This window comes from Ciconia boyciana, chromosome 1, assembly GCF_034638445.1.
Source record: "Ciconia boyciana chromosome 1, ASM3463844v1, whole genome shotgun sequence".
NCBI classification, from domain to species: Eukaryota; Metazoa; Chordata; class Aves; order Ciconiiformes; family Ciconiidae; genus Ciconia; species Ciconia boyciana.
Window position 1 is genome coordinate 51,375,762 of NC_132934.1, and position 25,677 is coordinate 51,401,438.

Consider the following 25,677-nt stretch of genomic DNA (forward strand, 5'->3'; position numbering starts at 1 on the left):
TCTTGCTTTCTGCTAATGCTATATGTTCAAGCTCAGTTAGTTTCAAAGCCTTCCTTAATGGAGCTTGTTTGCCCTCATTGGTTACTAGGACACTATCAATTCTGTAAACTCAGATCTGAGAGCAGAGAAGGAATGTTTCTGCTGCTGCAAGAAGTCACAAATTTCTAGCCTCCCCCGTCTCAGGAGTCTCCATCAACCTCTTGCTAAGCATAGCCTCTGACTGTCCCTTCTGCCTTGCATCATGAGGCTCAGGATCTTGCCTCTGCAAGGTCTCTGTGAAGACTGTCTCGTTTCCTGGTCATCCTCCCTGATTTTTTGCAGTCTGCTCACTTGGGATGGTTTGTCCACCTGGCATGGCTATGCAATGTGCAAATTAAAAAACCTTGTGGAAATAAAATTTTGGAACAGTTCATCTCCTCATTCCTTAGCCCTAAATAAAGGCTTGCTGCATGCACCGATATTTAAGTTTGTTACCCTCTGATATAATAAAAATGGGTGCAGGAAGTTGAAGGGTGGTGAAGTTAAGAAAGAAGAATGATGTTCCAGAAGCTTTTTCCCTCTAGGAAAAACATCTATGTATTGTTCCAGTATTGACTATAGCTGTACACTGCTCACAAGTCTTGTGTCCTTTTGTATAGCTGCATCTGTTCATTCACTCTGATGCTCAAACCCTTTATTTTTACTTTTTGGCCAGCTGCAATATGTTGAGTGCTGCGTGAGCTAAAAATGCTGCCCTTCCCTCTGAGGCGTGCAATGTAAAATAATCAGGAGGAAATCAAGACAGAAAGTAGAAGTGTGGATATGGTTGCTGCAGCTGGAATCATACATAAATAAATCTGAAAATGAGATGCAAAATAGAAAATGAGTATAAATACCTTTCATGCCAATAACCAAACAGCACTGGGGGGTGAACTTAAAAGCAAAATGTAAGTTAATTCAGGAGATCTCTAGGCTTACCTGTGCCCATGAAGATTTTGGGGAACTATAGAATAGAACAGAGGGTAGAACTGAAGAATTAAAAAAAAAAAGGTCTTCTAGAGCTGTATTGCCTTTTCTTTTGCTTTTCTTGTTTTTGTGTGAGCCTGAAAAAGTTACAGGATAGACAGATAGATGATCGTGGAGATGAATAACTCTTCAAGTATAAAGGAAGTTTAGATTGTAAATTCATTTTAAGGATGGATTTAGCTGTGAAAGAAAAAAGCTTGGGAAGGCCCTACAGTGCTGTAACCCCATTAGTCACAGTGGAAGAGGTAAAAGAGCTTGTTAAAAAAATAAATGCACATGGAAAAGGGATGACAGAAGGGTGAAAGCAGCAGCTGCACCCTGGAGGGAACAGGCAAGCTTGAGAAATAGGTTGCAAAAGAGAGAAAGCAATTTTTGTTGTGACTGCCCACTGTCTAAATTCCCCCTCTTCTTATCTGTATTAGCTCAATGTCGCATTGACCCTCCCTCTAGCAAGCAGAGTGAGGGGAGGAGGCTTCCACACTTGTCAGTATTGGTTCTTCAGTCAGATGAGGAGGATGCACTGATATGACACTAGCTATTTTACTAGTATATGGGTCAAAATAAAATCTGGCAGCAAAGCTTTTCAGAGACTGGGTGAGTCCTCCCCTCTTCTGTGATCTTATTGTACAGAGTCTGTGAGGAACCTAGGGTGGTTTGTTTTCCTTACACTACTATACAGTGCATTGCAGAAAAAAATATCCTAATTCTGGTGGAAATGAAAGCCTGGAAGCTTCACCTCCTCACTCAGCTTGAGTGAAGGCTCATTGTGTGCACCAGTGCTGGAGTTTTGTTACCTACTGGTCTAATAAAAAAGTAAGTTAACTTTTTCTACCTTAAAATGCTTGCAATCACTTTTTCCCCCCCTATATCTAAAACAGTCCTCCATGGTAGTGAAGTCTCATGCCTAAGTGGGTTTTACTGAAGTTCTGTGCCAGTACATGACAGTTCCTGTGTCTTCTTCCTGCTGCATGAAAAAAAAAAATCTTTAAATATGAAAGTTAATCAAGTCTTCTTTTACTCCAAGTAGCTGTTCTTGCAAGCTAATTAAAATAATTCAGATGACTGAAAAAGATTTTAATTGACTTAGGATTGCAGTTTAGAAAAAAATTTATTTCTATGTGGAAAGACTTTTTGGGGTTAAGCCAGCATCCTAGCATGCAAGAGAGTTGAATTCAGCTGTTACTGTGTTATGGATTTGCTTCATAACTTTGAGAAATGCCTTCACCTTTCTGCAAAATGTCAGTTTTAATGGTCCATTCTCACACTTTGTCTTGTGCATTAAAGCAAAATAGGTTCTTGCACTCAGAGGGTTCCTGTAGGTTTAGGAATCCATCCTTGAGGCTGAGATTCTGGGCTTTGTAAGCTGACCCACAGGGCTTGTTCCGAAGGACCTGGTCCTACCTGAGCTCATCCTCCCACCTCTCCATGCCTGCCGCTCCTTTGTGCCAGCACTGGCGTCCATGCAGCCACATGTTCATGTGATGAGGAGAAAGACTCAAATGAAAATGTAGGTAGGTAGGTAGGAAGGTAGATGGATTTACAGACCATTTTCTAGGTGCACCTCATTTCCTTAACCAGGCTCACTGGAAAGCATTACGCTAACGGAGGGGAAGGGGAGGTAGAGCTTGGCTGGGGTTGGACCCATTTGAAGAGCAGGTGGGATCACACCTTTGGCAGCATCTGCCATGGAGATTGACTTAAAGCAATTACAGGACTGCAAAACTGAGGTACGGCTTGCTAGGGAGATATCTGGGCTTGTAGGGAGTTTGGGGCAGAGACCATCTCTCACCTGGTGAATGACCTTATTCTCACACATCAGGGCTTCCTTTTAGCACTTGGTCGTCTACAGTCAGGGTTATTTGGTTTGGTTTTTCCTTCCGCAAGATACAGGGATTTCCTGCATGATGTTTTCCTGCATGAGCTGCTTACACGTGTTTGTCACTTAACTTTCTTCAGCTTGGACAGAGAATTGTAGGTAACACGTTGATTTTAAAGTTCACATGGGTACATTTGATGTTCTCCCTGACATGAACTTTATGCTGCTTTATCTCATTTTTATATTTATGTAATACGCAAGTCTCAACTTCCTTTAGTGTAAAGCAGGAAACCAGAAAGGGGAGGATGAAGCTCCGCATTTTCTGACACACACACACACACAAAAAAAAATAAAAATCTGTGTGTTTGAAGCACCTTCTTTCTTCAGAATATTTTCATGCCTTTAAAAGTCGTTGCTGAGTGTATCTGTAGCCTTCATCGTAGGTGCAGTCAGATGATGGCAAAGCATGGCTTCGTTGAGAAGAACTGACAATTCAGAATAAGCCCAGGGCATTATGTCCCAAAAAAGAGAAATTCTGTTGCAAAGTAACTTGCTGCTGTTCAGCCAAGTCTGTGTCCCACTGAGGTCAGTGATTTAGCTTCAGTAGATGTAATCTCTGTCACAGACATGACCAGTTGCCATGTATGAAAAAGTAGTTTAATGTGCTGTTTCCAATGATAAGTTGCTCTGAAATTGTGTCAGGATTAAAATGTTACCCAAAGTATTGTCTAAAGTTGAGTTCTCTGAGAATCTTTCCAGGGATTCTTCTTTTTCTTTTTCTTAACGTTTTGCAGTATAGGTAAATGATTTTGTAATAGCTTTCTCTTATATATGATTTTCAGGAGGCACCATCAATCAAGAAATTACCTACCTTGATTCACTCTGGATTAGTGGCTGTTTATGGCACAGTTGTTTTGAATCAGATAGTTCTCTTTTTGGGAACAGATGATGGACAGTTATTGAAGGTAAGTTGAGTGTGGGAGTTCCCTTCTCCATCAGCTGCTGCTGTGTTCAAGTGGGTAAATGTTTCCTGGTTTAGGCACTGTATTATAAACAGATATAATCCCCTGAATCTCTGTTTCTTTTTTGTTTGTTTGTGAAGTAGCTGCTGTATTGTTACTTGGAGAACAAGATAACTTTCAAAAGCAATTATGTACCCTGCTTAAAATTCATGGAAGCATTTCATTAAACTGCTAGTGCCCACAGTATCAATTTATGGACTGTGGAGTTCTCAGTTACTCTGTCTTTTGTTTCCTTCCTTGCTTTGATTTTCCAGTAGAAATATTAAATATTGTTAGATTTTGGAAGCATATTTATTTGTTTGTTAGCCTATTTGTGTGATGTGAATAGCTGTCCGTTAGAGAGAAAAGTCAAGATTCATTTTGCCTTAGCTTCTGAATAGTTGACCTACACTAGCTTAAATCAATCACCTGGAAGTGAAAGTCATCTTATCTCATTATCAAACTTTTCAAGCATCCAGTCAAATGTCTTTTATGCTTTAATTTTTTTCTGGGTTTTGCGAGAATGTGCATTTCCTGTCTACACTGTAAAGAATGACTCTCATTTTTTGTTTTTATTAAGCAGGCAGTTGGAGAAGAATGTAGTAGTAGAGAGCTTGAAAAGCTTTTGCCCATTTGATTTCACTGTGCTTTTGATAATGAAAAATGAAATTGAAGTCTTCCATGTCTCCTTAGCACAGTGGAGACCATGAACATATCTCCTGTGTTTAGTCATGTGTATGGAAAACCTTATAGCAATGTTGGCGTGCTTATTAACTTGCAAAATAAAGTTTCTGTGGTCTCTGGTTCTCTTGAATTCTGTGCGAAAGGTGGTAGAGTTAAGCAAGGTAAGAAAAAGAAATACCACCTCAGATGTATACTCACAGAAGCCACAAATAAACTTCTGTCCTGAAGACAGTTGTCAGTAACTTGCCTAGGTTCCTTTTTATGTTGTGGGTGTCTGGATGTTAATTTGTTTTCTGAAGGCTAATACTTTCTTCTCCATTCATAGGTGTACTTAACACATTATGGCTTTGGGATATAGGCATCTCTTCCACATTCAGTGTCTGTTGTCAATCAGGAGCATACTTGGTGGGAGAGATGTTTCATACACTAAACCAGTGCCAGATTCAGTGCAAAATGTGTCTGGCATGGATTTGGTTGAAATTGTGTTCTGGTGGTCTTTTCCTCCATCTTTCTGCATTGTGAGAGCCAGTGCAGCAGGTGAATTGAATCAGGGCACAGTAAATAATCTCAGAAGCTCTGATGTAGCTGAAATTAGGCTTTTGTTTAAAATGCTGACTGATCAATAAAAGGACTTGTGAATAATTTAATTTCATGTGTTTTAGGCTATTCTTAATGAGGATATGGAATCTAATTGCCCAGAGGTTTTATATGAAATTAAGGAAGAAACTTCCATTTTCCCCAAACTTCGACTTGATCCAGTAGATAATAACTACATCTATCTGTCCTCTGCCAATAAGGTAAGCACAATATTAAATAAAATAATAATTTCAAGTAAACTACTGCTTTAAGGATTTCTGCCACTTTATAAGTGAAGCATCAGTTTCGGTCAGAGTTAGACCTTAAATATCCAAACTGTGGTTACCAACTTTACATCTAATCTCTGGTTATTTTGGCTAAGTTTGGGCTGTGCTTCTGCAGAGCTCAGAAGAGCTTCCACTGTCATGGTGCTTCCCACTGTTGCTATGATCCAGCAACACCCTTAATCCCACACTTATTTTATGTCATTCTGTCGAGAGAGTCTTCGTTTCTCTTTTTACTGGAGGCATCATGCAGAATCAAGCTTGGAGGTAGCAAATAAAACTTGTAGACTCTTTGGAGATGCAGTTCCTCTGAATTAGCAATCCAGGTATCGGTAGGCCAGGGTTTGCTAGTCAGTTATGGAGTTTCTAACGTGGAGAAATCTCTTAATTTGGGAGATGGGTTTGAAGTCTTAGTTCTGCTGAAATCAATTCATAATGATAGAATTCTCATCATCTTCAGTTAGGCATAGACTTTAAAAAAACAAAACAAAGCAAAAACACAATCAGAAGTGATTAACGTGTATACATAGTGAGGCCAAGGAGTTCAGCAATACATAAGAAAACATAAGGGCTGGCTGTCCATCTTAGCTGGACAGGATTTGACCCAGCACTAGTTTACCTTCATTTACGATAAAATCACTTTTCCAGCAGTGAACATAGCATTTTAGCCTGCCGTTTGGGAGAGTGGGTAAGTTGGTAGGAGAACTCCTGACTGATATAAACCATCTATCACAAATGCAGAAGGAACCAAAATTTCAGTCAAAAGTGTATGTAGATATTCAAAGTAAAGATTTGAATTTTCTTCAGCTTTGGTAAAAGAGCAAGTTGTTATAGAGGAACAACAGCTTTTAGGAATAAATGCCTCTCTCTGATCGTCTCTTGGAGCTTAAATAAGGCTTCTACAATGTCTTTTTTAACTTGCTAGTAGTCTGTGATGTTGTCTGGTTTCTGAACTGATTATCTCACACACCTTCAGATAAATTGAATTTTACAAGATATGGCTGGAAAAAACAGTAAATATGTTTTTGCAGAAAGCCATGTATCCTTGTTTCTGTTCCAAAATATAGGAACTTTTAATTCTTGCAAATTTGTAAAAAAATTGTTTGAATTAGGAATATTTTTCTTACTAAGATTATTAATTAACATTGTTATGAATAACATTATTTGTATTTGTATTCAGTATTTGTAATCAGCTTTCTCTTTTTCTTTTTCCTTTCCTTTTCTGAAAATGGCTGGCTAGGATATTCGAGCTGAATGTACAAGTATAGCTACATACAATATAGCCACAATTATCTACGTTTACTTATTGAAATGGCATTTTCATGCATGCTAAGTAGTTGCATGTGTTTGTTCTAGTGTGCACATGCAGTAACCTTACGTGGTGATGCAAACACAGATGCATTTTGTTTTGCGCATGCATTTTTGGATGCACCTTCATCAATCATTTAAAAACCTCAGTTCTGATGAGAGGAAAACAGTGTTCTGCTAAGTAAGGCATTATTTGTAAAATATACCTCCTTTCTATTGTTATCTATAATTCACTATGCTAATCAGTCTTTCTTGCATTAATCTGTCCATGCTGGCCTTTGAATAGTAGAACCAAATTGTCATTGTCTGAGGCGTTTCATCATCTGATGGCAAAATACAGCGTGTGTAAAATAGGCTGCATATTTCTATCCAAAGGTCTTTTGGCAGAGGGGAGTCCATAAGGAAACTTTCCCGAAGGGATCGTGCTTGGTTGCTGTCAGATTTTTAATGGTAACCCTCAATTTCCCTGTTTATGGAGGCTATTTTAATTCAGTGTGTTGTTGCATTCTTTGGTTTTAGGTGAGAAGAATACCAGTTGCAAATTGCGGTAGATACGTTTCCGAGCAAGAATGCTTATCTGCAAAGGATCCCTACTGTGGGTGGTGTTCTTTGAATCAAAGGTATTTTTTGGTATTTTAGACTTTCATATAAAAGCAATGCATTATTAGTCAGTGTACATTTTGAGTGGCTTGGAGCTATTCAGCATCAGGATTGTATCTACTGAATTTTTATGGAATCAGTCATAGCCATAAATGTGAGACACTTTATTGTCATGTGAAAGGGAGCTCTGCACCTTTTAAAGACCATGTTAACCCTCTGATTTTTGAGATCTACCCATAAAATACATGTTGGGCTGAGAAGAAGAAATTATTTTGGTTTTAGAAGAGATGTTTTTGCTTTCCAGATTGATTGAGAGATAAAATTGTATACTCGTGCTTGAAGCATCTTAATAGCTGGGAGCATCTTGCATGTGAGAATGGGGAAAGAGTGCTCATTTGTCTTCAGTATTCGTAGTTCCTTGCTTTAGAACCCCTGCCTTTGGTTTAGGCCGGAGGAGATTTCTTTCTAAACACTTCATCTTCACATTTGAGTCATTAGTGTTGCTGCTTTCTCTGAAGTAGATTTGAAAGCTGTTGTATGTCTTTGGCCTGGACTGGAGAAATTCCTGGGTCATCAAGCCTAGGCTTGGCAATTGCAAGCAATCACATAATGTAAACCTACTCATAAACTAATGAAGGACCATCCTAAATTTAGATAGGTTTTTTATCATCCCTGCCCTGGTTTTGTGGCTGAGAGTCTCATTTTTCTGCTAGTTAAAATCTGTCTGCTCATTTTTCATCACGTGTGCGTTCATGGACAGGTTATACTCACTTGTTCTGGTGCTCACATTGCCTTGGCTTAAATAGGTTTTCCCCCGTCCCTCACACTTACCTCCTCAATGTTTTTGTGAAAGCAGTTTCTTTTTTCACTTTCATTTTGGTGTGCTAAAACAGCTAAATTCACTAAGACCCTCTCACATAAGACACTCCTTTCTTCACTCCACTCCAGTAGCCCTTCTGTGAAGTTTATGCATCCTTTTAAAATAAGGATGGCCAGGATTGTCACAGGTTTCCAGAAGATATTTCAGCTGTGCGTTGCTCAATGGTGTTTAATCAGTCTGTCCAGGAAGCACCTTAGTGTGTCCTGGGATCACAAATGTCTTTTTCATGACAGCATCACATTGATGGGCCACAGTCATCCATGATCAAATAATGCCCCCAGGTCCTTCTCTTTGTTTTCTTTCCAGCTGATGAGTTTCCAGTCTATAACACATATGGGTTGTGAAATTTTTATTGCTCTAAGTATATGTTCTTGTACTTCATGCTTTGAAATGTCATCCCATTTCAAGGTTATCCAAGTTTTCCTCGGTGATATTCTCATCTTCCTCTGCATGGTAATGTTCCCAACTTTGCATCATCAGCAGATGTCAACAGTGTAAACCTTCTTTTATGCCAGTTCATCAGTGATTAAAACATTAAACAAAAGTGGTTATAAGATTGATTTTTGAGGAATTCCACTAGTAGCCTTCTTTTAGAAGGTTAATACTACCCATTTTGGTTTGTTTCAATGTTAATGTGATTTTGCTGAAGACCTGCTACTTTGTGTTTGCAAAGGTAGTTATTGGAAGAGAGTGGGTGTTTATTCTGTAATGTGTTTTCTTCAAACTCTCTTTTGCTACCTTGTTAGAAACTGTATATGTTACAGTGCTAAGCTTTTTAGGCTTTCAGTTACCTTATAAAGAGTTTGTGAATAACAGTTATAAGTCAGTAAATCCCCTGTTTATGAGGGGAATCACCAAAAGTTTCCATCTGGTTGAAACAGAAATAATTTACTCTTTTGGAGAAAAAATGAATTACTATAATATGAATCCAATTCAACACCCACATAATTTTTCAGTGTTGAGCACTTAGCATCATTAAATACTTGGTTTTGTGAAGAGAGAGCTCTAAGTGAAGCTTTAGAAAAAGAGGAAGACATGTTTTTAGCCAGTATTTTAATCAAAGTCCATACATGTCCACTAAAGCAATATATTCCATAATAATTTTGAGATTGATGATATGTTTTATACTCTTACTGGGAAATAAATTTTATATTAAATAGGCACTCCATTTTTTAAATAAAACTTCCCAGCAGTGCTTCATTTTAAAGACAGTGTGAACTCAAATCTCGTATTTTGATGAAAAGATCTGCACATCTTATTGCTAGTGAAAACAAAATGAAACAAAATGTTTCTGCTGTTCCTGTTTCTACTCTTTCTTCCATAGGGACAAATATATAAATTCTCCTTTTCACTTACAGTCGTTCAAAACATTTAGTCACAGCATTGTGTGATTTCTCTTAATGTTTATAAATTTTCTATAGATGAATCAGATTTACCTGAAGTATGCTGAAAGTGTTCCAATACAAGACACTGATGTTTTACATGTATTTTCCATATGGAAATAATACAGTATGTCTTAGTTATCTGACATGACCAGACTTACTTTTGAATTTGGTCAGTGTGTGTGACATCTGTGGACTTCATTCAGGGGCTGGTACCTTGGAAAAGGAAGCCAAAATTTTCTCTGAAACCATGTTCTCACTCCGTGAGGAAATCAGTATGCTTTAGCAAGGCAGAAAGGGCAAACTCAGTAGGATCTGTAGTTAATGCAAGATTAGTGAAGCAGAGACTTAAGTAAATAAGAATGAACCGATATGCATAGGTATCGTATTATCATAATGAAATAAAAGGAACCCGATTCCAATTGTGAAGAGGAATCTTTAGTAGTATAAAGAACTAGCTTGTTGTGAAAGATTTAAAAAAATCTTGACTCTGCTTTTCTCTGTACACATATCTATGCATGTCTGAAATCTGATCCTACAGTTTCTCATACTTGTATAGGGTCCGGTCCAGTCCACCTTTCCAAGAAAGCCAGACTTAGTAGTTGTCTGAGTCTGTATGTTAATTTTCAGAACCATGTGGTTCACAGATAATATTTATCTGTTATATTAATTCCAATGTGCTTGCAAACAATTGTCTAAAAATAGGGATATAACAAAATAATCTCATCTTTAGGTGAGTGGAATTCATGTTACTCTTGGCCTATGCAGGGCAACTGTGAGAATTTATGCTGAGGGGGCATCAGATGTTCTACTGCCCTCTTTGCGACTGCTTCCTGCGAAATGACCGTTCTCCGTAGCACATTGTTTGAGTGTTAAAGGTCAGCTTTTAGAGCAACAAAAGACATTTTTCCTGGCATGAAGACAAGCACGACCCTGGGTCCTTGGTGACATTACACTTTTTTTTCCATTACACTCTTAGATTCTTCATTGTAGATGAGGGAAATAAGTTCACTGCTTGTGTTCCTCAGGCAGTGTAAGAAGGCAAATAACTTTGTCCTAGGATAGTTTTAAATATTCAGCTTTATAAACAGGGGGGTTTTATATATTTTAATATTTGTGTCACTGAAATGCATACACTTATTTAGTGCCAAGTATTGCAAGTGTGTTGCCTTGCATCTTCAACATTATGATCCCCAGCCTGTCAGAAACTATAGGATGTCTCTCTCCCATGTGTCATTGCCAGTGAGAATTATCGACCTGTACATAAGCAAGCATCTGGTTTATGCACATCTGTCGATGACAGATCCCATCCTCTGTAGTTCCAAAACTGTGGTGCTAATGGACCTTTGTGATCTCAGTAAGGTGAAGAGACATATAAATGAGACTGAAATTTGTCCTAATTCAAACAGTTTGAAATATGTCAGGCATAGTCCCAATTTCTTACAGTATGGTTATGATCTGATGCAAAGCCCCACCAGGTTCTTGCACAGCAAGAACTCAGTTTCCTGAGTTAGACCACAAAGGAAGTGACCTTGTGCTTAACTGCATTCCAGTTGCCAACGTCTTGATCTACAGAGGAGATGGCTTTATAGTTTCTATGGTTTGTGGGGTTATTTCGGGCATTTTGGAAAGCGGTGGATATTTTTCTGGAAAGTTATTCTTGTGTTATTCCTTCTGGAGAGAAAACACATTGTCTGTGAAATGTGTTTATACAGTGAGCTCCTCATGAAAAAGGCCCATGCTTTGCAAGTATGTACTCATTTCTAGTTTTTAGCAAAGGAATAGTTTGTTAAGGCACATGTCACTGATCACATGATTGAAGCTATACATGCTTCTGCATTTGGTAGAAAAGTAGTAGTATTAAAACAATAGTAAATGTTACATTTACTTATAAATATTCAATCTTAAAATACTGAGATATATGCAGTTAGCACTTACTTGTCTTTAATTGCTAGCTATATGAAATTACTTGGAGTTAATCTATGGATTGTTCATTAACTGTTCACAGCAGACTGTATTTTAAGGATTCATCTTCCAAACTCAGTGACTGTCCATCTAGTTTGTATGTCTATGTTCTGTTTTTCTTATCACATGTTTTTAATACGTGTAATCTTGTAGTACTTGTATATCCCAGTGTTTCCTCATTCTTCCTTAATTTTCTGTTATGTAGTTTCTGCTTCCTACAATTTGGCATCTGTAACATTTTTATGTACTTTGTGCCATCCTACTTCAGAAATTGATTTTATTCTTGAAGACAGAGAAATCTATTTTGAACTACCTTTTCAAACCCAGTGTTTTTAACCAAGTGCGCTGACGTAAAAGGGAAAGATTACCATTCACATCAGTGGACAGCAGAGGAGATTAGGAAAGAGGATGCACCTCATCAACTATACACAGTCGTAGCATAGCTCTACATCTGAGCTTCACCCCCATCTCCTCTTATACTCTTTGGAGAGAACAAGCAGCTTCTATAGTGTGATTCATTTCATTTTTGTATGAATGTCTGAAATAGGTTAGGTGAATTGCACCCTGAAAGAGCATATTTCTCCCCATTGAGTGTAGAGGGAACTAGGGGAGTCGGATCTAGACCTGTACAATGGAGCAATTAAGTTGGGGGTGATGAATTCCATCCTAGGCTACCAAGTCCACTGTTACTGGCCAAGCATCTAATATTTGCTTGAGTCCCATTGACTTAATCAGGGCCCTAGAGCATATGTCAATGCATGGTTATTTATTTTGATAAGCAGAAGATTTTACTGATTGTTTTCCTGAAGCTTTTTGTAGTTACAACCATATTCCTGTAAAAAATCAATAGCGTTCCTGTAAAAAATCGATATTAACTAAGTTGAAGTACAGTGTCTGAAGTCAAAGCCACGATAAGGAGGCTAGTATAATTTTATGTATACTTTTAGGTGCACATTAAAAGAAAATTGTACAAGTTCAAACAGCATAAAGGGTTGGTATAACATTTCACATGCACCTGATAAAGATCTGAAAATCCTGCTAAGTTTCCCTGCCAAAAATCAGGTATGTACACCCAGTTTTATGCGTGTTTGTTTATTGTGACTTAAAATGTGTCATTTTGTCGCTTATTGCAGCTTCCCTTCTTTTGTCACCATGTTCCATATATTAGTCCCTCTTATCTCAACAATTGGCAAATGTATGGGAAATCCCAGTAAGATGAATGTGTCAATCAGATAGATGTTCTCTTCCTCTCCTATAAAATGTATCCTGAAGCTATACTTCATGATGTTGAGTCAAAAATTCACTATGCTGACAAAAGCAATGTTTCTGTTATACCACTTTATCAGCTATTTTAATATTTCCAGTGAGTAGCTATCAAGTGCATTATGTAAGTTCTGAGCTTTGTAACAAGTTACAAAACATTCACTGAGACACATATGCTAACACAAATGCATCTTTAAGTGTTTGATATTAGTATTTATTCAGTATCTGTTCACAGCACACACAGCCTTGAGTATTTGATTATCAAGTATTGTGACTGGCCACTTAATCTGCATGCTATTGTTTCTGGTTTCCTGATTGAATGCACTAATGTGATCATATTTGTAAAGTGCTCGCAGCCAGAAACAAAGGATAATTCATTACAAGACAAATTCTGTTTCATAATTAAGTGCACTTTCGTTATGGATGCAAACATTGTCTCTCTCTGAGGATTTGTATGTTCTTGCTCAAATATTTTTAAGGGACTATAACAGCATATAACACTGTTATAGCAAAATTCTTGTTTTAAAATCCAAAATTATTCCAGATTGCTCCCCTAACATACCTTACAAGTCCATTCAATTTCTGGAAGTAAGCAATGCTGTTCCTTTCAGGACTCTTTCTGTATTGCTTCTTCAGTTGGGAGAAGCCCTCTCCTTTGAGAGGCTACCTAGCTAATTGTCTGCTTCCGCCACAAAAATTTTCATTTTGTACATTTCATAGTTTGTAGTTTTCTGTAAAGACAAGGTGATGACTTAACAATTATTACAAGAAATCTGTTGTATTCTTGTTTTTATTGTTTTATAGGTTGCTGTGGCTGCAAGCATAAGCAAAATCCTTACTTCCTGTACGATAAAAATTGTAAAACCTGTTGAAATATTTTATGAAAATGTAATGCTGAAAAACTCATCCTGTTTCTGCAATCTAGCCACTCCAGTGATAACTGATAATGGTATGTTTTACTATTACATGTATTTAATGCTTATTCACTGTCCTTTATTACTGAGAACTGAGCATAAATACAGGCCTAATGAGTGTGAGAGTAGGTAATGCTTTTTATTAAATGTCATTGAAAAAAAAAACCTCATGTTTTGTCAAGTGATTTGAGTATACTCACACTATTCTTGATAATTAAAGATTTGTTAATATGGAATCCTTTCTAGAAGTAATAAAACATGTTAATCTATGGCTAGAAACAGCTTCTTCAGTTCAGCCTGTAACAGTGCAGTGTTTTAGCATTAGGAGTATATTTACATGGTGCCATTAATCACTGTCTAAGAAAACTTAAGATAGCTGCAATGACAATCAAGCTGGCTGGAGCTATGGAAGCAGTGTTGGTCCAGTGCTCTGCCTTGACAAATTAACCCATGTTATCCCTTCTCTCATCTGCAAACAGAATTTGTTTTTGCAAGAAACTGTACTAGCATAAATAAGAGGAGAATCTGACTATGAGTGTCTGTACAATAAATAATCTTAACATTCAATTAACTGTTTCAACCTAACTTAGACACTTGTGAGAAAGTGATTGTCGCATGTGAGGATTAGCAGAAGAATACATGGTTCAGGGGCAATATAGTCGGTACATCTTATTGACTTGATTTCATTCATCTTTCTGAATTATTGGTTGAATCATTTTGCAATAATTCTTGTACTGCTTTGTTCACCAGTAGCTCTCAGAATTAGAGACCTGAGCCATTTCTATTGGACGCATGATGCATGTGATCTGTTTTGTGCATCTTATGGGCAACTACAAGTTTTAGAATGACTTGGTAAATTACTGAATGTCTAGACTTTTGAGCTGTTCTCTAGGCTTTGGTCTCAAAGATCAGATGATAATCCTTCACAGTAGAGTCTTATTTGACTAACAGGAAGAAAACGTCCCCCTTGCATTGCTTCAAGGGTCTGTATAGAAGCACAAAGCTTTTTTAATACAGGTTGACCTCATACCTTTTTAAATTTGCTTATGTTAGAATACAAAAGAGAGTTTTAATCTAAACTGAGGGACAAAGATAGCAAGCTCAAGGATACCATGTGCTCTTAAGTGACTTGAAGAGGAAACAGAAAATTCAGATAAATGCCTGCCTTTATCTTTTCCTAGATAATATAGCCCAAAAGACATGTAATACTCTGCATGAATATGATTCTGTTATAATACCTTTGTGTAGAAGGAGGAATTAAATGTTAACCAGAACTTACAATGACCTGTTGTTCTGAAGAGCTCAGTGCTGCAAAGAGCTCTCTCTCTCAGGGACCCTTGCCTCTGAAGGAGGTTCCTTGGAATATTGGGATCTCAGGAGCTCATCCTACGGCCTTTGTATGGGAAAAGCTCCTCTGGCATCATACAAGTGTTGTGTCAAGTTCCTGTCCAATATTGATTTGGGAATCGAGAAGAAAAGACTTTGTCAATAGCAGGTGACAGCTAGGGTGATATCCATGAGTATTTTGGTCTATTAAGCTGTCTTTAGTAAACACTGTTAGTGGATTTTTAAGAGGGACAAATGCATTAGAGAAGGAAAAAATGTCCTTTATTGACCCAGTCCCAAAAGCCATGTTTTCTTATAATTATGGAGTACATTGTTTTGGTTCTCTGTCTTCTTGGACCAAGGCTTTCTCTTATTCCATTAGCAGGTATTCAGAGTGTAGCGTTATGGAAGCTAGCTAGCCTTGCCTGTGCTTTGTGCCAAAGATGAGCTCTTTGACAGTGTTAATCAGAAGGCTGTGATCTTATCTTGTGCCTGCCAATATTGCTGCCACTCACATGCTCCAACAAGCTGAGATATCTTAGTGGATAATGCAAGTGTGGAAGTTATGTTGACTATTTATACCTTGTGTAAAGTCACCTCAGTCCCACAAGAATATGCACTTGCAAAACTCCTTCAGGTATCATTTCTGGAAAAAAACATTTTGAAAATACCTGCTACTCAGTGCAGTCTGATGCATGTTGAAAGATCAGCCCAGGCCATACAGAAAATAATAGGTTCCATTAATTTCAACGCAGACAAAATCAGGAAACCATATTTGACAATGTTGTTTTTGAAGTACTTACACAAACTTAAAAGAGAAGACAGGCTCTGCCAGAAGCAGATCAATTCCTTAATTTTACTTACTACTCCTAGTAAAATACTATTTTTCAGTAGCTCATGGCTTGAGACCCTTCTCATACAATGACCTAGGGAAATGGTTTAAGCAACTCTGTGCCCAACATGTCAGATCTCTGCAGATACATAGATTTCTGGAGATGCAAATAGGTGCTTGGTGAAGGATTTCAGAATGTCTGTGTGAGCTCATCCACATCTTCAAGCATTAAAGCACCTTTAAAAATCAGACTCTTTGCTATCTGTTTAGTAAGGTATTTAAGCATACACACAGTCCCAAGGGCTGCTTCTAACAAGCAGTGCAGGTGACCTTTGCAGTGAGCACCCAAGTGCCATGCTGACGTGCAGAGCTAGGAGATACTTCTGATTTAACAATGTAGCTATAGCAAAAGCTGTTTTTCATCTGAACAAGGCAGCCTGTGATAAAGACAAAGCTTTCACTACCTTTGCAAGGTAGGTATACTTTAAATCTGTATAGCTTTCCTGGATTAAAAAGCTATGTACTTCCTTGCATAGAGAACCCAGAAAAGTCTGCACACATGGGTTTCATTTGATCTCAGACAGTCATTCATTTCACAGACGTACACATCTGCAGGCACACAGATGAAAGGGACCATGGCTTAAGTGGTATATATCTAACTCTACTTTTCGTTGTGGTATTCTGCTCATGGGAGAAGATACTCTTTCATTCCACAGCTGTCAGTGAATTGTCGGTATAGTAATTGCTAGCTGAAATAATGGCAATTTGACTCATGCAATCATAAAAGATTTAAATAGGATGAAAATTGCTACTGCATAGATTACAAAAGAAGACTCTGAAACCAAGTCTCTGAGATGGAAAGAGAGATGTTGGGGTCTCTTGCATTCAACAGTCTGTTGTGTTAGAAGGCTTGAATTCGGGGTCTGGCTGTGCCACCATATACCACTATGTGCTGTTTGGGAGATTATTTTATATCCCTGCTCCATGGTAGCATTTCCTTATCTGTATCCTGAAATAACGTTACTTTTGTATGTCATGCAGTGTGGCATCAAGCTTAATTAATGAGTGTGTGTAAAGTCTTGGAATAACTCACCTGAAGGGTGCTATGGAAGGACAAAATATAGTTGTTTTTATCAGTCAAAAGTGGAGTGAATGTATGAGAGAAGGTGCATACCATGTGCAGAACAGCTGAAGGCACATGAGCTTTCAACTCTATTATTTTTTTACAGTTATTTCTTGTAATATCCAGCATATGTCTAACAGTCACATTTTTCCAGATTGTCTAGTTCTCGAAGCATCGCTGTCCTCGAGCTCTTGGAATATCACGCAAACATTTCGGTTGAAAAAGTAAGAGCCTGGTTCCTATTGAAGTTCATTGAGGGGTTTATGTGTGTGTGTGGGGAGGGGGCCTGAAGTATGATCATTCTTTTTTTTGGTATTTATTAAGGAAATACATTTTGCTAAAGATAGTCAAATCTCTTTTCTTGGCCCATTTCCTCCTTCTCCTCTTTTTTAATTGTCCTTAGAAAGCTACTTTGGCTGATGACTCTTTTATTTAACGGGACCCTGGCAGCTAGCTGTAGGAGAGTCATTAGAGTGACTGAATTTATGACAAGTGCCTGAAGAGATAATAAAGGATGTCACAATGACATTAAAATCCTTTTTGTCCTTGTGAAAAAGGTGGGCCCCTGGTACTCAGGATAAGACCTAGATCAGAGGAGTCAAGAGATTCCGTAAAAGTCACTTTATGGAGCTGGTTTTTAATAGAGCCAGATGCAATTTAAATATGGTCCATGGGTAACATGAATACAGTTAAACCAGAAAGTAACATCTAATCTGCTAATAGGATTAATGAATACCTATTGTTCTGTACACATTATTTTTCAGAGCCACACTCTTTGCTGAGAGCTCACAGTAGAAAGCATTTGTGCCCAGTACATGGCCTAACCCTTTATGATATGTGGTTGTTAAAACTTAGAAAGATCTGGCTAATGTATGCTGTAGGTTCCTGTTCAGAACGCTCCTCCCCTATACAAAAAGGCTAATTCATAGACACCTGGGATGAAATTGAACTCCTGCTTTTTGGGAAGTGGCACATCACTTCCCTGTCCCTGGAGCAACACAGGGAAGGAACTGTCTTTCTCTAAATGAGAGCATTTCTCAGCATGCGTGGAGAGGGCCTGTGCTGCTCTTGGCTCTCCTCCATGCTGATAGATGCATAGCGAAGCAAGCTAGGGAAAAACTAGTCTGCAACAGGCATGTTTTTTGGTAGGGGAAGGCAATAGCAAACTAGCAGTACTTGCTAGCACTACACACACAGAACAGAAGTTCAGGCAAGCTGTGAAAGAATCAGTGATGATTTTCTGCCCTTTTCTGATTAAAAAATACTATCTGGCCACTTATGTACTGGAGAAAACCACAGCAAAATGAAACCCAAAGTGTTCCATCTCCTTCATGCTTTTTGGAAATTAATGACTGTCAGCATCTCAGCACAGATTGTATTTCATACTAAATTTGTCCTCAGAATAAGCACAACAGAACAATAGGCTTGGAGGGTAAATGCAGGTTATGTGTTTTACACATTTCATTACATGTTTGCCAGGTTATTCTCTTGGGTTTGTGCTTTTTTCTGTCACTTGAAATTTCACATTCATGGCTGAATCTAGATTGAGTTCCTGTGTCTTACAAAAGCTCTGTTTTCTGTGTTACCAGCTGCTCAAGATGTATACGCAAGGGTGAGTGTGCCAGCTGTAAATGGACGCGTGTGTCTCCTGCCACCACCTGCCAGGTGAAGTTTGTTGGGGAGGACTGGAATCCTCTGTGATGCCTTTTCCTTGTATTTCTTACATCTGAGCAGCAATCTGTCTCTTCCTTGTCCTGACATGGAGAAATGCTGATTTTTTTTCAGGATAGTTGTAATGCAACTGCTTCCAAGGGGATCGCCACTGCACAGAAAACAGAGGTTAGTTAGCATTTTAAGATCGGCATTATTGCGATTCTGTGGGTTGGGGGAGAAATTTATTTAAAATGAGAGGACTTTGCAGGAAGAAGAGAGATATGGATGAGGAGGCAGTCAGTTGGTTACATAGAAAGGTAACGCAGAACTTGGATTGATACTATTTTTTCTTAGTGCTTTGTTGGTGCTTAAAAGTACCAACAAAGATTTGCATTTCAGATCCAGGCATTGAGACAGTGAACACTGCAATAGTCATATGCCTACCTCTCAATGCAGTATTTACAATATTGCTTTAAATGCCAAAGTCCCTGTGTTCTGTATTTAGGCACTCCACAGGAGCCAGCGTGCTGAGGGCTGGGATGCGTAAGCTGACCAACAACAAAAAAACCCCAAATAACATCTCGGACTTCATCTCTTACCTAGACTTAAATGCATGTTTGAGTTCTGCTGTCACAGACAGCTCTGTGAAACCAGGTTTCAGAGTCTCAAACCTCTTCCTCATTTTATGCCGCCAGATCACAGCTTCTCCTGAAACATAGCTGCCAGGGGAGCAGAAGGAAGGGGAGGATGTGCCACCCAGTTTCTGCATAACAGACAAGTGGCTAGAAGATGCATCCAGGAACTGAAATCCCTGGGTGTCAGTAAATCCCTGGTTCACACTTCCAGAAAAATTTTCCTTGCTTCTTGGCTGTAGACAACTGGAGATGGAACTACTCTCCATCCATCCCACTCAAGCTGGGTCACTGGAAGGGAAGGAGTGTCACTGGTGCCAAAGTACCTTCTGAATCTGGTTGTTAGAGTTCTCTGTTGAAATCATATAGACTGTATGTGAGCATACAGTCTATACAATTTGCCTCGTAGGCCAGCTCTTTAACCACGAGGTTATCCCTTCATTCTTTATGGTGCCAAAATGGTTTTATTTTCGTATAAAACAGAGCAATCTTGTCATCAGTGGTTGCTTATGACATGCAGGTGTTAGGAAAGAAATAAGTAGTGAAGAGAAATTTGACTGATGAGTAAGTACATAGAGATTTGCTGCCTACACTTTTTGGTTTCTGCTTTTCTGTGCGTGATACCACGGTTGGTATAAATAGCGACTGTGTTCTTATCTCTAAATGTTTCGTTAGAACTACCCAAACTTTTACCTGTGAAGACAGGAATTACCTCTTAAATTCAGCTGTTCATCTGAGGTTTCGTAAATGAAATCACAAAATCCATTTTGTTTTTCACAGAGATGAGTGGGATTGTAATACTTATGCTTCTGAGCATTAATATTCTGGATTTGGTCTGCATATAAAGCATTATGGGTAGTGAAAGAACAGAGGAAATTCTTCTTTGCTCTGCTTCCAAGTGCATTAATTTGACATTGGTAAATAGTTGGAATTGCCTGGGAGATGGCTTTCTTCCACACGCCTTATCTTGGAAAGACAGTGATGGACAAGGCAGTGAAAGCACTAGAGGCAACCCAAAGGCAGATGTTTATTTAGAAGTGATTGATCCATTCAGAGGGCTTGAAATTGCATTTGAAATCCTGCTTTCCTTTGACTGCTGGTGCTTTCAGGAGAACATACTGGAGAGCTGAGAAAGAGGATTTGTGTTTTCCCACAACCCCAGCCGAGCATTTAGATTAATATACTTTTTTTCAGTGGCAGCCCCAGCCCTCCTCCTCGCTCCAGCTGCTGGTTTCCATGCCTGCACCTTCCCCTTCCCTGCACCAGAGAAGGAGTTGGAGTGGTTGCATGAGTATGCTTGGCTGGGGAACTGATTTGGCTGGAAATAACCTTTGTCTTTCGGCAGGTTATTTTTCATCTGGGCCAGTTCCCCGATCCAGTTCTTCGCGTGGCCTCAGGGCCCCGTGCTAGCACCGCAGGAGAGGCTGCGCCAGAGCCGGGACGAGCTCCCCCGGGGTGGTAGAGGCTGCTTAACCTGAGCCGCTGCCAGATATCTCCCTGCAACCTGCAGCCATGCTAACCACACCTCTGAGGCTGTGGCTGCCACTGTTTACGCAGCCCCAGGGAAGCGTTAGGCTGTCCAAGGGACAGGGGGCTGCAGCTCAGAAATGTGGAGCTCTATTGAAGTTGACAGGGCTGTGCTGATTTACATTACCTGAGGACCTGGCGCCCGCTTTCTGTGTGTCTCTGCATGTTTACGCTGCTTTCATCGCATGCCTCACAACTAGTGATTTTTATAAATATCCTTCTGCCTCTCTGCTGTCTCCCTTCCCTCTTGCTGCCAGGCGTCTCTCCCCCTGCCATGCCGTGACTGGAAGGTCAGCAGCTCTCTGGCACTGGGGAAACAAGCACCGCAGACCCCAGTGAGGGTGCTTGGTCCCTCCCACATTCAGTGATGAAATTAATGGTTTCTTTTGCTGCTGAGGAGAGTGTTGTGGACCACGGTGGTCAAGCCGGGAAGCAGGCTCTCGAGTAGCCGAGGCCAGCTTGCCTCAGCGCTGCGAGTGACTGCGCTGACGCCGTGGGTCCGAGGCAGGACATGGTGAGGGAGGCCGTGTCATGTAGCCGCAGGGAAGGCATGATTTCAAGGGGGACTGAAACTTCCAGATTGAACCATTTCTTCTTGGTGTAAGAAAAGAAATAAGGCGATTTCTTCTTGATGTAAGAAAAGAAATAAGGCAAGCTAAGCTGAGGGGCCGCGTGGTGTGTGGTGCCTGGCAGAGAGACCAGTGGGAGCCCTGAAGCGCCGCAAGGTCCTGCCACACCCCTGGGCAGGGGATGCCTGGCGTTTCCCTCACCAGGGCTCACAGCCCTGATGCAGCTCTGGGCGATCTCCCTGTGTTTGTTCCTGTGCTTCAGGGCTCCCTGCTGGTTACCAGTGAGAGCCCCAAAGCAGTGTTTTACTCCTTTCTGTAGTATTTGGCTTCTGGATTTGTGTGAGGATATTGACTGTCCTTTGTGCACTGGAGGCTGGGCACAAGCAGAGGGACGGGACGCGGGTGGAGAAAAGCACTGGTGCTTCGCTGGCTTTAATCTCTCAGATTTCTGCTTCAGTTGTCCTGCTCACATACTAAGGGTTAAACTGATCCCCAGGTCAGGGTGGGAGTGGATTTTCCTCCTCAGGCTGTTTGTCAGGGCTTTCCTTTGCCCTCCTCCATTATCCATACCAGAGGTCATCTTGGAGGCCCTTTTGCAGGCCCTCTGGCCCCAGCCTTTGTATTCTCTTGCCCATTCCTAAGGCACAAGTTGCAGCTTTCGATCAGTTGTGACAGGTCTCACATTTGCTCCGGAGCGCTCCGGCGTTCAGCGGGCTGTGGTAGCACGTGGGGACAATGTGCCGGGGACCTTTCTGAAATGGGCAAATGCTGTGTTTGCGGTGGATGGCAATGTGACCCCAGTGGCCCCCTCAGGCCACCAGCCCGAAGGCTTGGTGTGCTCTGGGTACATGAAAAGATTAGTGGGGAGAAAAACTCTGTGGCAAGGACTTTCCTAGGGGTTTTGCACCAGCGCCCTTCTCAGGGTCAGGAAGGCTGAACTGCCCAGTGGATGTGTCCACAGGTGCACAGCAGAAATCAGGATAATCAGAATACTCTAAAACCTCACTTTAAACTAGTATTGTAGGCAGTCTAAAAGCAAGCTAGAAATCATTTGCCTGAGAAGGTCCCAAACAGTTTGTGGTTTCACATGTGTATTTTCCTGGTTTTTTGAATGTTTTCAGTTTGTTGTCTGAAAGATACACAGAGAGGAAACCGTCTGTGTGATTATAAAACTGGGGAAGCAGCAAAACTGATTAAACATGAGATGCTGTCAAATGTATCAAGTAAATACACTAGGGAAAAAATCTCTCTTCTTGCTTGGTAGTGTTAGTAAGTTAAAATAAGTAAATATAAAGATACACGAAGAAAAGCACAGTTTAAAAATTGGCCACATTTCTGCAAGACTGTGACAGCATCAGAGCAAACTAGGGTTATTCTTAAATGCTGGAAAATAGATTTGTAAACTTCTTAGCATCAGAATGGGATACCAAAAAATCACCACAGTTGTGTTATTCCTTTAGCTCTATGTCTGACTTTGAAAAAACTTTCTAATAAAGCTAATTCTGGGACTCTTTCTCAACTTTTCATTCTAGGATTTGACCCTGCTTCCCCTTTTCGGGTCTTGAGAGATGCCTTCATTTGTTTCTCTGATCTCTCATAGTGACAGCACCATGGGTTTTGTCTTGCGTTGTTTCTTAGTTCTTCAACAGTCACACAAAGGGTATCATTTCAAGCTGGGTTTTTATGATACTTACCTTCCAGTATGTCAGGTTGTGATTCCTTTGGGCAACTTTGTTATGAGATAAATTGAAATATAAAATATGTAGGTAAAAATAGTTGGCTTGTAAATAAGTTGTGATTGACAGTATTTCCTAGGATCAAGCTTAACAAGATCTGAAAGTAATAAGAAAAATATATCCCAGTGCCATAAAACCCGCATTCCTGAGTGGTGGTTGTTTTTGCAGCTGTTGTTTAACTGCCTAGCCTTTTTATAACCAGATTTTGTTTTGCTTTGTTTTCTAATAGCATATCAGCATTCATTCCATTGAACCTTTGTGGATTTCTACATTAGGCAAAAGTGAAATAACAGTCAAAGGAGAAAACTTTACAAGTGCATCAGGCATAAAACTGATACTGACTGGAATCACTGGCTGTAAACCAGACATGTGAGTTAAGCTCTGAAAAATAGTACTGTTTACTTTGCATGGTGAAAATTATGTCCATTTTGCCCTAGCAATACGGTTGCGTGCACAGTTGTCGTGGACCTCTCCTCAGCGGCGGGGGGGATGCTCTGCACTCCTTTAGTTATACTTCCACTTTAAATTCCCGAAGGATGGAAATGAATTTGGTGTTTGGGTACAATACAAGGGAGGGGTGGGTAGGTGGGCAGTAGTTACGGCAGTTCTGTACCTGTGGCCCTCTGTGCCTTGCAGCAGGCAACAGGAAGTTAGGTCACAGGAAAGCCTCAGCTTTTGTTTGACTCTCCTCTGCTTCAGAATAGTCCCCATATATTCTAGGATTCTGCTTGTGAAAGTACAGACACCATGCCAGGGAAGGGAATCTCTCATGCAACAGCGTCTACTTTTCTCTGTTGATGATTGCACAGTGTAACCCCCTGGATAGTCAGGCTATCTTACTCTGAATCATTCATTTTCAGGTGCAGCTGCAATGGCTGCCTGTGATTACCAAGCCCATTTTACACAGCTAGCACTTGAAAAAGTATTCGTATGGTACAGTTCAATTTGTAGTTCAACTGTGAATTTCTTGGGGACCACAGAAAACAAAAGAAGAGAAGGATGGAGAGAGGGAAAGGAGGGAGAGAGAGGAAGTAGAGGCAAAGAGGAAGGAGAGAAAGGGAGGAAGGAGAGAAAGGGAGAAAGAAGGGGGGAAGAGAGAAAAAAAGAAGAAAGGAAAGGAAACTGAAGATTCTCATTCTTGACTAGCTAATATGTTGGTAGCACAGAGAAGTACACAGCAAAGCACACAGTTTACACAGCAAAATCACACATTGTATTACATAGCCTTATCCCAAGGCCATAAGACCAATATCTGTACCATCTTCTGTGATTATTGTGACACAATGTGTCACGTTGTGACACATTCACACATTGAACTTCATTCAAAAGATGCCCTACTTTGTCTTTTCAACTCCCTGCTCTCTCTTTCCACCTCCATCTGGCAGCTGAAAGAGAGATTCATTCCTCTTCTCATCCTTTGCTTTAGGTTATAGGCTTTGTGTAGTAACACCAATGAGTGGCATAGTGGCATCTGTGTTTCAGCATCTGACTGTTTTCTTTCTTCTCCAGCATTAAAGTTAGAAATGTGCTAAACGATACACAAATGACATTTGCTCTCCCACCAACACGTAAAGAGGCCAAAAGTATATGTATACAGGCTAATGGGAAAAAATGTTCACCACCAATGACCCTACATTATGTTTCACTGCCATCATGTTTTGGAATCACTCCAAATACCTCCTGGATCAGGTAAATTTGTCTTTCTATACTTTTTATGTATTTATTAAAATGTAGTCCCACTGAGCCAATATGAGCCTCCTTCCTTGGCCAGACTGCAGCTGATGTAAACTTGGATGACTGCTGTAACCTGTTGTGGAGGGTGAATTTACACCAGTGAACTGATTTAACATTTAACATACAGATACAGTCATGATAGCTGCAAGACGGATTCTGTGTTCTGCAGGATTCTGTAAACTCCTTCCTGCTCACCCCAGGTCTCCTTTGTAGAAGTCAAAGATAGTCTCTTCATACTGAAGCTAAATCCAAAATATGAGTAGCACACATAAATTCAAATGCCAGTTAACTTTGATTTCTCGATACTAATATACCCTTCACCTCCAAAAGAGTATAAAGTATCAGTGAATTGGAAATGAAGTAAAAATAATCACCACTGCAGTGATATGCGCATACTTGCTTTAGGACTGGGTTCCCTAAAGCTGAAAGAGCCCTTTTAAAGCCTCTGCTGTGTTCTGTGGGAGACTCACAGCTCTGGCGAAAGTCTTACAGGGTGGTTTTAAGATATTCTCAGGCACAGCTTTCCACCTGTCCCTCTGCCTGCACAGTTTTTACCCACTTTCATGTTCTTAATCTGATATCTTGGCATCAAGCACTGGCAAGTGTGGATTTGAGGTAATAAGTTGGGCTGGCAGCTGCAGCAGCTGAGCAGCTAGGATGCATGCCCTCATCTCCAGGTGAGGGGCGGCTCAGGCAGCTGGAAATTAATAATACCTTAAACCACTCCAACACTCATTTGTGTTCAGCAGAGATCGTGAGCCAGAACCCTCAGACACAAGCACTATTGTGTGTGCTGAGACAGATGGTATGAACACTGCCGAGAATGTTTCCTGTGAGGTGCCTGGCACCATCGGTTTGTCCTGAAGA

General features: G+C 40.0%; 1 protein-coding gene across 2 annotated transcripts in view; it reads left to right on the plus strand.

Moving 5' to 3' along the window:
• Window positions 1–25,677, plus strand: part of PLXNC1 (plexin C1) — a 73,091-nt gene that overhangs the window by 9,151 nt on the left and 38,263 nt on the right. Inside the window, exons 2-11 of one of the 2 annotated variants that reach the window (XM_072865342.1) lie at window positions 3,664–3,786; window positions 5,169–5,303; window positions 7,194–7,294; window positions 12,449–12,563; window positions 13,569–13,713; window positions 17,114–17,183; window positions 18,549–18,624; window positions 18,745–18,798; window positions 23,306–23,445; window positions 24,586–24,765. In XM_072865342.1, the coding sequence (XP_072721443.1) occupies window positions 3,664–3,786; window positions 5,169–5,303; window positions 7,194–7,294; window positions 12,449–12,563; window positions 13,569–13,713; window positions 17,114–17,183; window positions 18,549–18,624; window positions 18,745–18,798; window positions 23,306–23,445; window positions 24,586–24,765 (1,139 nt within the window). The remainder of the gene's footprint in view (window positions 1–3,663; window positions 3,787–5,168; window positions 5,304–7,193; window positions 7,295–12,448; window positions 12,564–13,568; window positions 13,714–17,113; window positions 17,184–18,548; window positions 18,625–18,744; window positions 18,799–23,305; window positions 23,446–24,585; window positions 24,766–25,677) is intronic. The other variant, XM_072865352.1, reaches the window with a different exon arrangement.